Source organism: Prunus dulcis, chromosome 5 (assembly GCF_902201215.1).
Source record: "Prunus dulcis chromosome 5, ALMONDv2, whole genome shotgun sequence".
Taxonomy (NCBI): domain Eukaryota; kingdom Viridiplantae; phylum Streptophyta; class Magnoliopsida; order Rosales; family Rosaceae; genus Prunus; species Prunus dulcis.
The window spans coordinates 17,242,616-17,257,713 of NC_047654.1; the positions used below are offsets into that span (position 1 = coordinate 17,242,616).

General features: G+C 36.5%; 3 protein-coding genes across 4 annotated transcripts; all 3 read right to left on the minus strand.

The window, feature by feature from the left end:
• Positions 1-363: 363 nt before the first annotated feature.
• On the minus strand, positions 364-2,475 carry LOC117627107. Of its 2 annotated transcripts, XM_034359029.1 has the most exons (3): positions 2,213-2,475; positions 1,038-1,228; positions 364-959 (listed from the first exon to the last, which is right to left on the minus strand). In XM_034359029.1, exons 1-3 carry the CDS (start codon positions 2,372-2,374, stop codon positions 668-670), a joined length of 645 nt encoding a protein of 214 aa, XP_034214920.1. In that variant the 5' UTR covers positions 2,375-2,475; the 3' UTR covers positions 364-667. The 2 variants fall into 2 exon arrangements, with proteins under 2 accessions (XP_034214920.1, XP_034214919.1); XM_034359028.1 differs by having other exon boundaries at positions 364-1,228.
• Positions 2,476-4,190: 1,715 nt separating this feature from the next.
• Positions 4,191-9,976, minus strand: LOC117627109 (nuclear poly(A) polymerase 1). Its single transcript, XM_034359030.1, has 12 exons — positions 9,241-9,976; positions 9,063-9,140; positions 8,745-8,852; positions 7,872-7,934; positions 7,617-7,778; positions 7,032-7,145; positions 6,878-6,940; positions 6,454-6,783; positions 6,028-6,192; positions 4,980-5,927; positions 4,512-4,585; positions 4,191-4,338 (listed from the first exon to the last, which is right to left on the minus strand). The coding sequence occupies exons 1-12, from the start codon at positions 9,355-9,357 to the stop codon at positions 4,293-4,295; spliced, it is 2,268 nt and encodes a 755-aa protein (XP_034214921.1). The 5' UTR covers positions 9,358-9,976; the 3' UTR covers positions 4,191-4,292.
• A 607-nt stretch (positions 9,977-10,583) lies between these two features.
• On the minus strand, positions 10,584-15,000 carry LOC117627470 (2-oxoglutarate and iron-dependent oxygenase domain-containing protein CP2). Its single transcript, XM_034359588.1, has 9 exons — positions 14,436-15,000; positions 13,867-13,914; positions 13,375-13,551; positions 13,123-13,273; positions 12,921-13,007; positions 12,399-12,523; positions 12,054-12,172; positions 11,210-11,321; positions 10,584-10,949 (listed from the first exon to the last, which is right to left on the minus strand). Exons 1-9 carry the CDS (start codon positions 14,742-14,744, stop codon positions 10,914-10,916), a joined length of 1,164 nt encoding a protein of 387 aa, XP_034215479.1. The 5' UTR covers positions 14,745-15,000; the 3' UTR covers positions 10,584-10,913.
• Positions 15,001-15,098: the final 98 nt, after the last annotated feature.

A 15,098-nucleotide genomic window follows, 5' to 3' on the forward strand; every position in this document is an offset into this window, starting at 1 on the left:
TGGCCGTTAGATTGCATATAAGAGACTACCAACACATTTAATGAATGCAATCCAACAACCAATATTATAAGCATGTAACCAATTCTTAACATAAAATTCTTATAGGAGAATCTCCCTGAAACAAAAGACATGTAATCTATCTTTAGCTGGTTAATTAATCCCCTGCAGGCAGCTTAGGTTTGGTTGGGACAAATGTTTTGGACAGAATTTCTACTACATCTCAGTTTTTCCATGTTGTTTAGGAATTGAGCATACTGCCATTCATTCTTGGACCTCCAAACCCTAATACATTGCAATTCAGCAATATACAGAATTTTTCATGCATCCTGCCATTCAGTTCAGCAGGAATGACAAATATCTTAATTTACACAAAATAATACATGATATTCATTCGACGGAGTTCTATTTAAATCCAACATTCATCTTACACCCAGCATATATATTAATACATGATATTCATATAGCAAATGCATCCCATAGCCTCCAAGGTCTCATGTCTTAACTACATGCTTTCCAAAATCCAAAAGCAGGAACCAAAATACGTACACAGTTACGAAAAATATACAGAAGATCCATCTACTTAAGATATAATAAACCAACTAATATTCTAATAAATCTGAACAGGATTAAGGAAAAAAAGAAGAAAGTAATTTCTAAGACCTTGTTATCATGACGGTTGTACAACTGATTCCACATCATCACATGCGACCTCTTTGAGAGAGTTAGTGTGAAGATGTCTTGTAAAACTGGTGCTTGTGTCCAAGAAATAAAGAACACAGGACATAATGCAGCAACACACAAACATGGGTATGGGTCCAAATATCCAGAGGAAGAGAGGGAATGAGAGGTAGAAAGCTCTTAATCCAAGGGACCAGAAGAAGCTTCCTCGGTTCAAGTTCCTCACAACGTACTCCATATAATCCTTTTGACTCTTCCATGTGGGCACAGTGGCTAAGAAGCTAACATGGGCATAGTATCTAATTGACTGCACATTCAAGATAAAGGCAACAAGAAAGCACAGCAAGATAGTAACGTACTTGATCGAAGAGAGAAATTCAGTCTTATTGCCATAAACTAATCTCGATGCTGTGCTGCGAGAGTTTGATGGTGTGCTCACAAATACACCGATCAGAGAACTCAAAGTGATAGCTGTTGTTGCCAACAGTGTAGATGCCATTATGTTGTTGCGTATGGTTTGAACGGCCAAAACACCATTCTTCAAGGGGTCCTGATCAATATAATTAAAGGAAAGGAGTTGACTCTTTAATTATATATATGATGGACCAACCCTCAAATTCTATTGTTTCTTCTTGAAAAGTTAGATAATAGTTTGAGGTTTCAATAAAATTAGGGGATTGAAACTTTGAAAGATACCAATGAATAATCCCAGAAAACAGGATTAACCTATAAAAATCATAAAAGATCATCTTAGCTTGTTGTTGGTGATGGAAAGCAACAGAAGAAGTCAAGCAAGAAATACACCTTAGATATACTATCATGACTCCACCAAATGGTCTTGTCCAAAGATCAGCCCAACCAAGGTACATGAATGAATCCTACTAGTTAATCTCCAATTCATGGGACTGGTAGCCAAAAGAAGCCAATTAGTAATGTTTAACTTTAAGCCTCCTAATTAAATTTTGGATCTTGAAAATTCTAGCATGAAGAAAGAAATGTGAGATGAAGCTTGCTTCTTTGTATAGCATAAGCCAACTGATACATATACAGTAGAGTTGTAAATGAGTAGCTAGTTAGTTTCCAAAACCTTTAAACGATGCTGAAAAGTCTTAAAGACAACAGCTTTCCATGCGCCCAAAGACTCTCATCTTACATGATCCAACATGAAGAACTATTTCCCAGTTTCCAGCCACCTTACTCTTAAACCTAAAGCAAAACTCTTTACAGAGAGGATCAGTATTAGTAATTCTAAAGGGTACCTACTTCCTACCTACCAAGAAAGGACATGGAATACAGCAAAATTGTAAAGGGATTTACTTAGCCAATTCTTTCTGTTTTATTTTTTGGTCATACGGTTGGAACTTGGATGTAATTCTACTTTCATGACCACACTCACTAACCATCGAAAAGGAAAAATTCAAATATCCACTAGCTAGCTAAAGGATTCAAACACCAATTGAACAGAACAGGATGTGTCTAGAGAGAGAGAGAGAGAGAGAGAGAGAGAGAGAGAGAGAGAGAGATGGGAACTGACAGTCATCATGGATAAGGCCCACTGGCGACGAGACTGAGCATTGAGGCCAACGACAGTTCGAATTGGATAACGCAGAATTGTGATGAGCAGCCACGCGTGATATGTTCCAAACACCAACAGACCCAGTGGTACCAGCACATAGTCCAGCTGCTCCTCTTCCATCTCTCTCTCTCTCTCTCTCTCTCTCTGTAGAAGTGAATGAGAATTTGGAAGACAAAGGCGTTAAGACGGGCCGGTATTCAGATTTTGAGAAACCTGTGCTAACCTTAAATTAGGCCTCACATATGATAACACAAACTCATACCATTACGTAATGTCATACAATAAATGTTTTTTTCCTTCTTAAAGTGACCAAAGTACCCCTACTCTCACCGGCAAAATTAAAATTTCACAAAATAATTAAATTTGATTAAATCAATTAAATTGTATCAGGGATGTCACACCTTTTGAATAATCACCATGATTGTGACGATGAGTCTTTGTCGTAATAGATCATATTTAGATATTAAATATTTTTTAACACCTAATTTATTTTGTATCAATATTCCAAGAACATCATTAATTGGATGCGACTTTTTTGGTTGAGTTAGTTGGATGCATTATTTTTGCAAAATTAAATATCTTTTTAACACCTAATTTATTTTGTATCAATATTCCAAGAACATCATTAATTGGATGCGACTTTTTTGGTTGAGTTAGTTGGATGCATTATTTTTGTAAAATTAAATATCTGAGCATATATAAAAACAATCGTGTACCACTTTACTAACTACATTTTTAATTGAGGTGAACCCTATATATGGAAGTCTTATCTCTATGGGCACTTGAAAAAAAAAATCTACATGAGTAGTTGAAGAGCTAGTGTCAAGTTAATTATGGGGACGTACGCACGTGACAAGCAATGTCTGCATATAGGAATATAGATATTATTGGGGCAATTATAATATACTTGCTGGAGAATATATATATATATATAGTGCCGTGCATGCAGTTGAGAAATTCAATGTCATCATTTGAGGAATGAGGTGCTTAGTCGTTGGATCTATTTCAATGAGATCATGTGGTTGAGATTGATTTAAGTGTTTAAACTTGTTTGTGTCTAATAACTTGCCAAAAACTTGTTTGTGTCTAATAATTTACCAAAAACTTGTTTGTGTTTATGTATATCGAATTTTGTAAATTATAGAAATTACAATGAAAAACGAATTTATGCTTAATAGAAATTGCGAAATGACGCTTCTTTTGGCGGAAATTAAACTCGGAATCTTAATCCTCAATTTCCATGATTTTTTCTGAGCGTCATTTAATAAGTTTCATACTTAAGTTGCCAAACAACTGAAATATCAATTTCTCCTATTCAATTCTCAAGTTATTTTCCTCAATACAAACGGAGGGTTTGGTTTCAATAATCTTGTTTTGTTTTTGTTTTAAAAAAAAATTGTTTCTTTTTCATAAACAGACCAAATTTCATTCGATTATTATAGGGGTTAATTTTATTATAGATTATTCATTAACATCACATCATCATCCATGCACTGTTTTGGTGTACCTGTTAAGGCTTTTATTGATTAATTTATTACTTTTTGCACAAGATAAACATCTTGTATTGACTACAATGAGTAAGTCTCAGTTGGTTGAGTTCTTTCACCTCCACCCATGAGGACAGAGGTTCGAAATCTGTCTTCTCCAATGGCATTGATCATAATGGGTAGATCTCAGTTGGTAGAGTTCTTCCACCTCTACCCAAAAACCCCTCTCCCCAAAAGGCTTGTGCTCAAAACATAAAAAATATATTGTATTGACTGAGTTGATTGTCAGATTTTGCTCTAGTTCTATATTATAATAACTGTGTGATCCTAATGCCAGCAGCCACGGCTCACTTCTGGTTGTAACCTTGGTCGATGAATGTGAGCAAGGGTTCCATCAATCATTGGTGAAATGAGAAAATCAGAAACTAGCACCAGCATTCTCATGTTCATAGGAGTAAAATTCAAAATTTATTGATTATAACAGTTGATACAAAAAGTGAAAAAAAGTACAATTCTTATAATACATATGAGATTTCAAATTCAACATCCTTTTATGAGCTTTTACCAGAAGCTTTGGCCAACGAAGTGAAATTCAACCTGCAAATAACAAGAAGAAAAAAAGAGGTTCAAGACATAAAAGTTGCTGAAAGGAAGAGTAATGCACCTGTTTTTCAAAGTATTTCAGGATTTAATAGAAAGATTCTGGTGTGACGATCAATCACACATATTTAAATTGAAATGGCTTCAGAATTGATTGAACCAATGAATACCTGATGATCGACTTTTTCTGTGCCACAGGTTCAGGCGGGGTTCCATTTGAAGATGGCACCATAAGTTCCGCCGGCTTTAAAATTAAAACATGCAATAAAAGAAGAATTACCAGTTAAAATTTTCAATCAACAGTGCTAAAGCAGACAATGACACAGAATAACATAGAAAATATCAAAAAAAGCAAATACGAAATGATTCCCCTTCACCTCCCATATATATTAAGAAGAAACTTATTTTGTTTTTAAAGTTTGTATAAAAACTTAGATGTTCTGAACGGCTTTACCCTAAGTATGCACTCACAAAATAGTATTCCCGAAAAAGAAAAACAAACAAAAAATCTTAAGAACAAATACTGCACATGCAACCAAATATAAAAATCCACAAGGGATGCGGAACAAAATTGAATAATGAGATGAAAACTTTGAAAGTCGAAAAATACGAGCACAAACAAAAGTTATGTGTTTGACCTCAAGTTCCTCTAAGCCCCCATTATATGAATCAGTGGAAGGACCAGCTCCATTGCTTGAGTTTACTGGCGCTGAAACTGATACACTCTCCTCTGAAGGCTCCATTTGACTGCTTTTCATGTTCCTGGAAAAATCTTTAACTTGATGTCCATGTTCAGAATCATCTTCAAGCTCATCCAGTTCTGGCAAAGCTTGGTGTGAAACATATGGGCCAGCCATATTCTTCTCTAATGCCATCTTCTCTGCTTCTTTAGAACTTGACGTATTCGCAGCAGCAGGTAGACTATCGTTTGGGGGCTTGCACCTTGACGATACTTCAATCTGACCATTCTGATAAGGAATATCTGCTGTGTTTTCTATCTTTTCTAAGCTATCTGCTATGCTATCATCAACTTTTTTGTTTGCATCCATACTTTCACATTTTGTGGAACATGAACTGATATTGCTGATAGGAGGGCTAGCCGCATGAACTTCGCCACTGCAGAGATGTAAAGACTTGGCATACCTTGAGTTGGTCTCTACATTATCATCCACCCGCTTTCTCTTCTGTCCACCATCTGATCCATCCAAATCAGTTTTACCTTCACACAATTTATCTGGTTGAGAATCGCCAGAAACCTTCAGTTCTGAACCGCGCCTGCTCCCCCAAGTTACTTTAGACGGGCGCAAAGGTCGAACCTCACCAGGAAATACAAAATTAGGAATGTTCCTGCGTTTTACGTGGGATACACGAATCTCCATTCCACGCTTCAATAATGCGTACAGGTTGACAGACTGCTTAAATTCCTCTACTGTTGCCCTTATGTCAAATTGCTCACCTTCAGTGACCGGAACTCCTTGTTTTCGTTGTAGGCCCATGAAGTAAGAGCTATGAAAAGGTCTGGATTTGTCTGAAAAATCACCTGGGTGTGGGTGACACTGTAGCATGTCATAAGTGTGCCTCTCAATCTGGATTAACATGTAACAGATGAATAAGCATCACTGATTATTATGAAAGAGAGAGTGAGCGAGAGAGAGCAAAAGAATAACACAGAAGGCATAGTTTCACCTTCAGCGTTAGTTGGCGAAGACGGGACTCAACCCAGCCTTTCCATTTTCTAAAGTCATCAGCATTTTCTGCACTGATGTCTATCTGCAAATAATTCTTATATGCTTCAAAGAAATCATAAGACTCAAAAAGGGTGTCCCAATCAGCCTTATTTGCTTCCATAGCCTGCAAGCACTACCAAACATCAAACTCAGGACAGAGGCATAGTATTCACATTTTGCAGATTTTTTTAAAGGAATACAACTCCATCAATGGAACATTTGAAATAAACACTAAACTTTACAACCATGGCCTAGTTAACAAGAACAAGAATACCACCACTCAAATCACTACATAATATGAGTCAATGAAAAATCTTATCCTGGAACCTATATGTTCTCTGTGTTGTGGAAAGAAGTCATCACAACTTGCACCACAGAATCGTACCTCACAAATTTCATTTCCCCTCTGAAACTCCTCTAACATGATACGCAGCGTACTTGAGGACACATTGTAGCTGGAGTTCATGCTGGGATAAGCTGGAGTAATTATAGGCATCAAATGATACTTGTCCTTCGGATTTCTTCTAGGATCCCAAACCTGAAGTCCAAGAGAACCTTCTTCAATAGCACAGAGCATGACTGGATTTGGCCAACGCCACTGAGTATACACCCTGAAGAACCGAGACACTAGCATATTAGGCAGTGCATTTGGGTAAAGTTGGCATATGCGAGCAACAAGCAATGCCCAGTTTATACCACCAAGAAATCCTGCAACCTGCTCATGATAGAAAGCAGCACACATCATAAGTAAAAAGAATATTGTCTAGCATTATGGAATAATCTAGTGCATCAGAAATACCCCACCATACATTTGAATAAACACCACGACGCTTTGCCCATAACCTCATGCATCTCAATGTTGTGCGGAAATTCTGCAATAAAAAGGGCAGTTACATGATTAGAAACAAAAAGATTTAAAACAAAAAACTGTACGTAAATAAGCAAGACAATGATGACCAGAACCTGAATGCTTGGCACTAAACGCAGAATTTGATCTGTAACTCTACAACCATTGAGACTACGAACTGTTTGTTCATCTGCATTCTGTAGTATTGAGTCTTGTGATATGTCTAAGTCCTGCTCCAAATAAAAAAAGTTGGAAACAAAAAATACTAGAAAATTTTCAAAAGAGATATATTTTTCCTTATATAACATCTTTTAAAAAAAGAAGTGTAGTAGTATATTGAGTGTAAGATTTAGCTATTTGAACAAATTTTAGTCCAGCACAGACACTTTCTGATCTAAGCTAACCTGGTCTGGGCTAACTATTTAAAGCGACCTTTAGAAATTCATAATTTACATTCAGTCAAATGATCTTAGTTAAGAGACTATTAGATGAAAGGAAAATATGAATGAGTGCAAAAATCTCCACTGCCTATGATTTTTCAAATGGTTTTTATGAAATAATGAATGGAAAATTAAGAATCAGTAAGCCATCTATTATCTTTCTAGCGATGCATAAAAGAAGTTAATAAGGCATGCAAAATTAAAGGATGACAATGTGTTCAATTGTGAATAAGGAACTTCCAGCATATAACCAACACTTACTTCAGGAATAACCCAAAGTGATAGTTTTGCATAAAGAAGATCTATTGAAACCCCACTGAACTTGAATTTCATAACTGGGACGTGAGCATCAGGCACAGGATGCAACTCTGTAACTTCAGGCATCTCAGACAGCATCCTCTGTAGCTCGCCAAAGAAATCTTCCTACACACAAGTTATAAAATAAATTTGAAGTTGATTAATACAGCAAAAATGAAGTAAAAACTATTGCACAATAAAAGGTAAGGCTGATCGCACTTCTCGAGTTGCATGTCTAGGTCCAACGCAGAGTGTGTCTATATCTGCTCCAGGGCCATGAACCTAACAATAAGGGGCAAATGAGGAAAAATAGAATATGTGAAGCTTTGAATGGGAAAAAACAAACAAACAAACTTTTAACAACATTACAGATTCCACATCCAAATAGAATTATTCATAACAAGACTCAAAATTTATCAAAAAAAGGTGAGCCCTACTGATAATAATAATTCAATCAACAAGTTAAAATATTTTCCTACGAAGTAGTAACAAAGCAAGGCACATAAAGAGAACATGAGGCATTAATGGTGAACTGTGACAATTCTTTCAAGTATCCTGCTTACTATCATCACACAGACATTTTAGGTTAACACAGAGTTTGGAGAGAAAGAAATCCATAGACATTTTTTCTCTATGATATTGTTAAAAGATCTAATGTACAGTGCATTTTGTTAAAGATAAACAAATTCAAGTCTACCAATTGTGAAACCCTCCCTATACATGGTGCCATATTGTGTTGCCGTATGGGGTCATTCCTCTAATCAAAAGGTAAAATAGGGTCTTTTCATATCTAGCCTTCAGAACATCCTTATCACATAGATGTCAAAAATAAAGATACTGAGACACATGACCAACAGAGAGGGAACTATTTTATTCACTTCATGTGCTCCAATAAAAATACTGAAATGCAACCCAAAAGTAAGTAGTTTAAGAAATAGATAACACAGCAAGAGAAGTTTATAATGCATCCACAATCGACAAGCTTTGCTAAAGGTCTTTAAGATATAACCATCCAACAGTTAGACAACATAAACATGACAACTGCAAACAAAAAAACCCTCTGGGATGGAAAAGAGTAAGAGAGCTTCATACCCCTAGCCGATATGAGCCGAAGGTGAAAATCTTAGCATTTGCTTCATGCACTAGTTGCTCATTCAAGCCCTTTGTTCGGCTAATTGTTTTAACCCATATCTTCACAATCTGGCTTAGAATTCAGCACCAAAATGATACATTACAATCAGAGAATACAGTATTAAGTATATATCACATCAAATGTCTCAGAAATTAAATAATAAAACCTGAAACAAAACAGAAGATAGAACTTAAAACCTATTTTCTTTATTCTCCTCACTTTTCTGAGAAAACAAACATAGCAATAACAACAACAGGGACGGAAAAAGATAGTTCAACCTGGTCTAGCCTGCCAAGAACCTCTTCCCTACTCACAGCCTCTTCCTGACTCTCATACAATCTAGCATCTTGCAAATACTGAAAACCCAGAAAAAGCAGAAACCGAAATTCAGCATAATCACATGTAAATACCCAAAATTTAGATATGGGTCAAATTGAATATCAACCAAACCAAAACCTTTTCAAGTTCACGAGTCTTGATCACATCGTACTCCGTCGGTCCACCTAACGAGATGGGCTCCGTAATGCCTAACCGCTTCCCGTTATTTCGGTTGCTTAATCCGGGACTCGCCATTTATTTACGAATGAAAATTAAATTACTTTGAATATAACTTTTTTAACAATATGGGAATTGGGATGGGGCCGTCAAGAACAAATTCTTATTGATGATATTTTGCACTCTTTTATTCTTCTTTTCTTTTTTTTCCTTTCCAAAATAATGAAATCAGAAACAAACAAATAAAAAAAAAGATAATAATGAAGTAATTTTCAGTTACAGAGTATTGGGTAGAACAGAACCCCAAAGCTACAAAGAAAAAGGAGAAACAAAATTCAAAGAAAAGCTAACCCTAGATTTTTGATTTCGTAATACAAAGTACAACACCATTCCAACCCTAACCCTAGACAAAGAAGAAACAGCACCAAATGTACGCCCCAAAATTCAGTGGAATCCCAAAGTCTCCGGCTTTCAGAATCGCCGCTGTCGGTCTTCGGCCATGGTCGCTATCTGAGCCTGAGAATCTTCAATAAGACCAAACCCTGGAACTATCGCTGTAGGTGGATAGATAGCGTTATAGAGAAAGGGAGGGTTACATTGGGTTTTCAGAGATCATATATGATCTTTATATATTGTGTTCGTTTCTGTTTTCACTAATTTTTTTTTTTTCCTGATACAGGCGAGGCGAGACGATATTGTTACGCGTTTTTATTAAAAAAACAATTCCTATTTCAACTCGGAGAAGTGACGCCAAGGGTAAATAATTAAATTGATTTATCTTTTTTGTCGGCACAAACTAAATTGAATATAAATATAGAAATAGTTGCATACAAGTTACACCTGGCCAAAAAAGAGAAAGAGTTGCATACAGTACATAATTACAGATACATAATAATACCTTTTTTACTTTTTACTTTAAGCAAATGATTTTGAGCTGCACACTTTTTCTTTCTTTTTTTTTTTTTTTTTTTTTTTTTTTCTGTTTCCTCCAAAAAAAGAAACTTTTTTTGGGGGGGGGTTGTTACATGAGGATAGTGCTCAAAATGGAGTCGTTGATTTTTGAAAATTTTACTTTATTATTATTATTATTTTTGGGTTAAATGAGGATAGTGCACAAAAGGTATTAGATAGTATTGATAGTATTGGATGGTTCAATGCTATGTGTTGTACGCTCTTATATGGTCATATTCTTTTATTTTGAATAAAGCATATTTTCCACACACAAAAAAAGAAAAAAAAAAAGATAGCAGAAGCTTATATATGCGCCGGTAAAAAGAGAGAACAATTGTCAAGCATGAATCGGATCCAAAAAAAAAAATTGTCAATCATGAAAATACAAATTTACCTAAGACTAGATACAAACTTTCAGATGTCCATAAATGTAAATTATAATGGACTCAGATAATTCTTTTTACATAAGTTTCGTGCATGAAGCATGCTTCAAGATGAGAAGTTATCATTTCTTGACACAATCGATGTACAAATGCAGGCACGTCCTGACTTACAATGATTCACAGAAGCACAACTTTCCTCCAGTTTCATCAAGAGTAGACCAGTCTTCTGGTCATTGGACGACTAAGGTTAAAAGTACATAATTTTACAACACAAGGGCGTATATAAGCACTGACGAAAGATCATGCCGTGGATTCACCTTCCCTCCTGAGCAACTCCTGCAGGGGAACAACTCACCTAAGTCCATTTTGATATAGAAATAGAGAATGCGTGTGCTGCAATAACAGGAAGGCAGCTTTCCTTATATATAAATGCTTTACATGTTAACTGATTTATGCAAGACTTAGGTAGGCATCATATTCTGTCACCGTCTGTGCATGTGCTTGCGTGTGTGATTCACAATGACTTGGCTAGTTAAATCCGATCCTTCACTTCCCATATACAGTGACTGTGTACATGCATCTATGTAATACATTACCCTTTTGGTAGCTCTGATTGATATGCGTTGCCTCTCTTTCTTCTCACGCAAGCATTCCCCACACCAGCTGGAGAAATCTTTCTGATACTTCTTCATCTCTCTAAATACAGAACTGTAAGGAGATAATTTAGTTTGAGTAATGGCAGATGTAAGTATTTCAAATCCTACACTTGAGTTCAATATTACAAATAGGATCCTACCACAATGCTAATGCAACATAAAACAATTGGAAAAATGAAGGATTTCAAAGAAATTCCATTTCTGATTGATTTGGTGGTAATGATATCCATTTAAAACGAAACTGTTGTAGGAGAGGACATATTCAAACTTCCAAAATGCCTGCAACTGCTATTAGGAAAAAGAAATGGGCACCTCCTCTAGTTTCAAAGATGCATTCATTTAGATCCTTGTTTGTTCTTAACTTCTATGCATGTCCGCCATGCTGGGTTTCTTATCTGCTAACAATTAAATTGCACCTCATTTATTTCCATTGTAACTAGTGTTGTTGCCATTAACATCTCACACTTCAAAATTTGTAACCTGAGAATGCCTTCTTCAAAATTTTTGTTCCAATATAAGGCATAATCTAGGAAGGAAAGAACAGGGAGAAAAGATCTCCAAGTCATATTCCTGATTTCGTGAAAGGTGGGAACAGTGAATGCGAAAAACAGAAAACTCAATGTTCATAGTACAACATAAACATCCAATTAAAATTGTCTGAAGGAGTACTTGTACACACATGGGAAGAAGTCCCCCAGATTACCAGACAGATTCCATAAAGTAAGAGACAGGAAGTTTATCAAAATATATAACTGATTGTGAAAAATTAGAATCCAAAGAATACCTTCTGCACCATAGAAGTAAATTGATGCGATGACCTGATGTCGTTGCTCTAGCACCATGCCGGTGACGGCCACGATGAAGCACAGCACATCCTGGAACATGTGAATAATCAAAGATCTCCTGCTTTTAAATAACATACTCCATCAATATGTTTACAACCACCCACGGGTTTCAGTACGTAAAATCAATAGAAAATTATAATATTCAAAACTTTTAATTAAAGAGAACATTAGTGATCTTATATTCGAAAATGGACACGTGCTACCGAATAAACACTGAAAAAATGTTTGCACTACCCTGCGCAAAGTATAAATTAATTTTCTCTCCATCTTAATGACTAACATACCTCTGAATGGCTTCCACTATTTACATGTTTATCACACCGCGTGCCTCGAAAAAACAATTCTCCTCCAGAAAATTGCTTACCCAAGCACACATTCAAAGTTACTTCAGAGTCGTCCACATGAAAACCTACACATATAAAATTAATTTTATGCATCTACATTTGACAGAAGAGGAAATAAAGGGAAGGTAGAGTACTTATAGCACATGATTTGAGGGTATTCTACCATCATAAACTTTCAATGTATTGTCAAAGGTAAGGCGTGTATGTGCAATAAATGTGTAACTAGCACCAACCAACCATTTTAAAACCAGCATATTAATCAAATACACATTCGAGCTATGGAAAGGTGTCTACTATTACTGCTATAACCACAATAGTGCAGTGGATTAGAGCCAAGTTTTATAGTTTTAGAGGGCACCTATAAGTTATCATATCAGCAGAGGCTATGTGGACTGACAACATCATATATAACTACAAGAGGATAACATTTTAAAGTTAAAATCAATTAAACAAAATACCAACCCAAGTCAGCATCCCTATCTTCACCATATTCAACAACAAAACCATGGTGAGAATCCAAAGTTGATCCACCAACTTCAGCAAAGAACACTGCAACAAAGATTAAGCTAACAGATTAAATCAAATTACATGCCAACCTCACTGAAAATACCTTCTTGTGAATTCACAAATATTAAAGTATTTATAGAGGACAACAATGCATCACCTTTAGATATAGGACGAATAAAATTCTCCATAAGCTTGTCAAGCATGGTTTCAAGGCCGAAATCATCAAGAACAGCACCGTATTTATTCATTGTATTTGGCCGCATGATTCTAAATTTGGCTTCATTAACCCATTTTTCAAAATTCTCCACCTTGGCAGCCAAAGAAACATAAAATAAATAAAAAGAAACGAACAATGGTAAGCCAAGCCAATTCTAGAATGGCAGATAAGTAATATACAATGACAGCATACCTCAGACAACAATAATTCACAGAACTGCGGCTGAAACATCTCAAATGTAAAGACCCCTGGCGAGGGTTCAGACATTATCCTTCTGAAGCTTTCCTCAGTATTATCACTAACTGCTTTCAGAAATGGAGCCACAAAGGTGGTTGCTGGGTGCATACTGTATAACTCTCTATGTAAAGGCTGCACACATGTCATTCAGCTTCTATAAGTCCCTATTCCTTCAAAAGGACAATTTTTATTTGGTGGGAAAACCCAATTGCACGGCCACAGCTTGAATTATATTAAAAGCAGCACATGAATCATGCAACATATATATGTACAGATCTGGAGTGTGTGCACACTGAGGGGTTACCATGCCTGATCAAAAACATAAAAACTAAAGAAACCAATTCACCAACCCATGAGCTCTGAACATAAAATAAACCAACTGAGAGTTACCATTTTACCCACAAATTGAAAGGATTGAATCAAGAGTAACCACGCGTCATACTGTACCTGATAATTTGATATAATCTTCTGCCTGTAGTCTCTATGTTTCTGAACCTGATACATAGCATGCACAAACGACATCAGTTGTTTGATTTTTCACGAATTAGAATAGTGTACTATGTAATCAGGTCAACCTGTTCTTTTTTTTGGTCGAAAAATTATGTCAACCTGTTCACTGAACTTTCTCTGCGTTGTTTTCTTTTACTTAAAATTTATTTATCTATTTATTTATTTTAATAAGGGAAAAAGAAGTAAAAGGAAAAGAGGCAAGGAAAGAAAATGATGATGATTGCCACACCACCTTCCTACATACAAAAAGCAGGGCTTAAGGGCATTTCCGTAATTTTATGCCAAATCACTTGCCCGTTAGAAGACAGTTCCTCAGCGAAACCCTAATTAAATGCCCAAATCACAATAGGCAAAAATAACGATAATAATTCGATCAATAAGATTAAAAATTGCGAGCATATTCAAGTTGCTTCCTTTTCCACGAAATTCTCAGCAACCAAATGGACCAACACCGAATGAAGAAAAAAAGAAACACACTTTAACACGAAAAAATGGATAAAACTTACTCTGTTACGCTCTCCGTGAGGCAAGTACTTGAGCAGAATCTCCGTCATGAACTTAACCTTATCATGTCGAGGCATCCCGAGCATGCTTGGAGGCAGGAACCGCTCGAGCGAGGTGAAAATCGAGGGACTGAAATCCAATTCCATGTCATCGTAGTTATCCGGATTGTGATCCTTGTTTGGGATCAATCTCAGCCTCTGGCTCGACATGGGTGCGAGCGCCGGCCTGTTCGAGTCCTCCAATACGACACCGTTCCCGGTCACCGGCGAGGGCCCTTCACGGCGGTCGCCGGGGCGGCCGTCAAGCGACATGGCCGGAGTGGAAGGTGGAGTCGGAATATCAGCCGGCGATTAGTGCACTAAGGAGCATTGGTGGTGAGAGTCGGAGGGTAAAATGGGAATCTAGTCTTCGATGGATTTGGAAATGGGTTTTCTTGTAGTGGACGTAAAATTTTGGTGTGGTTAGTTTTGTTGCAGTTAGGGTTTCCTGAGTTCAGTCTTACACTCCAACTCACTCAAGCTGTATTTTTTTCCTTTTTTGAATTGAAAAGAGAAAAATGGATGGAGTGGATTGGACGCTATGCCCTTCGCGTGAAATAGAAAGCAGATCCGGCCCAACACAACTTGCACTTGTTTCGGGACTAAGCCCAACCCAACTTGCATTAA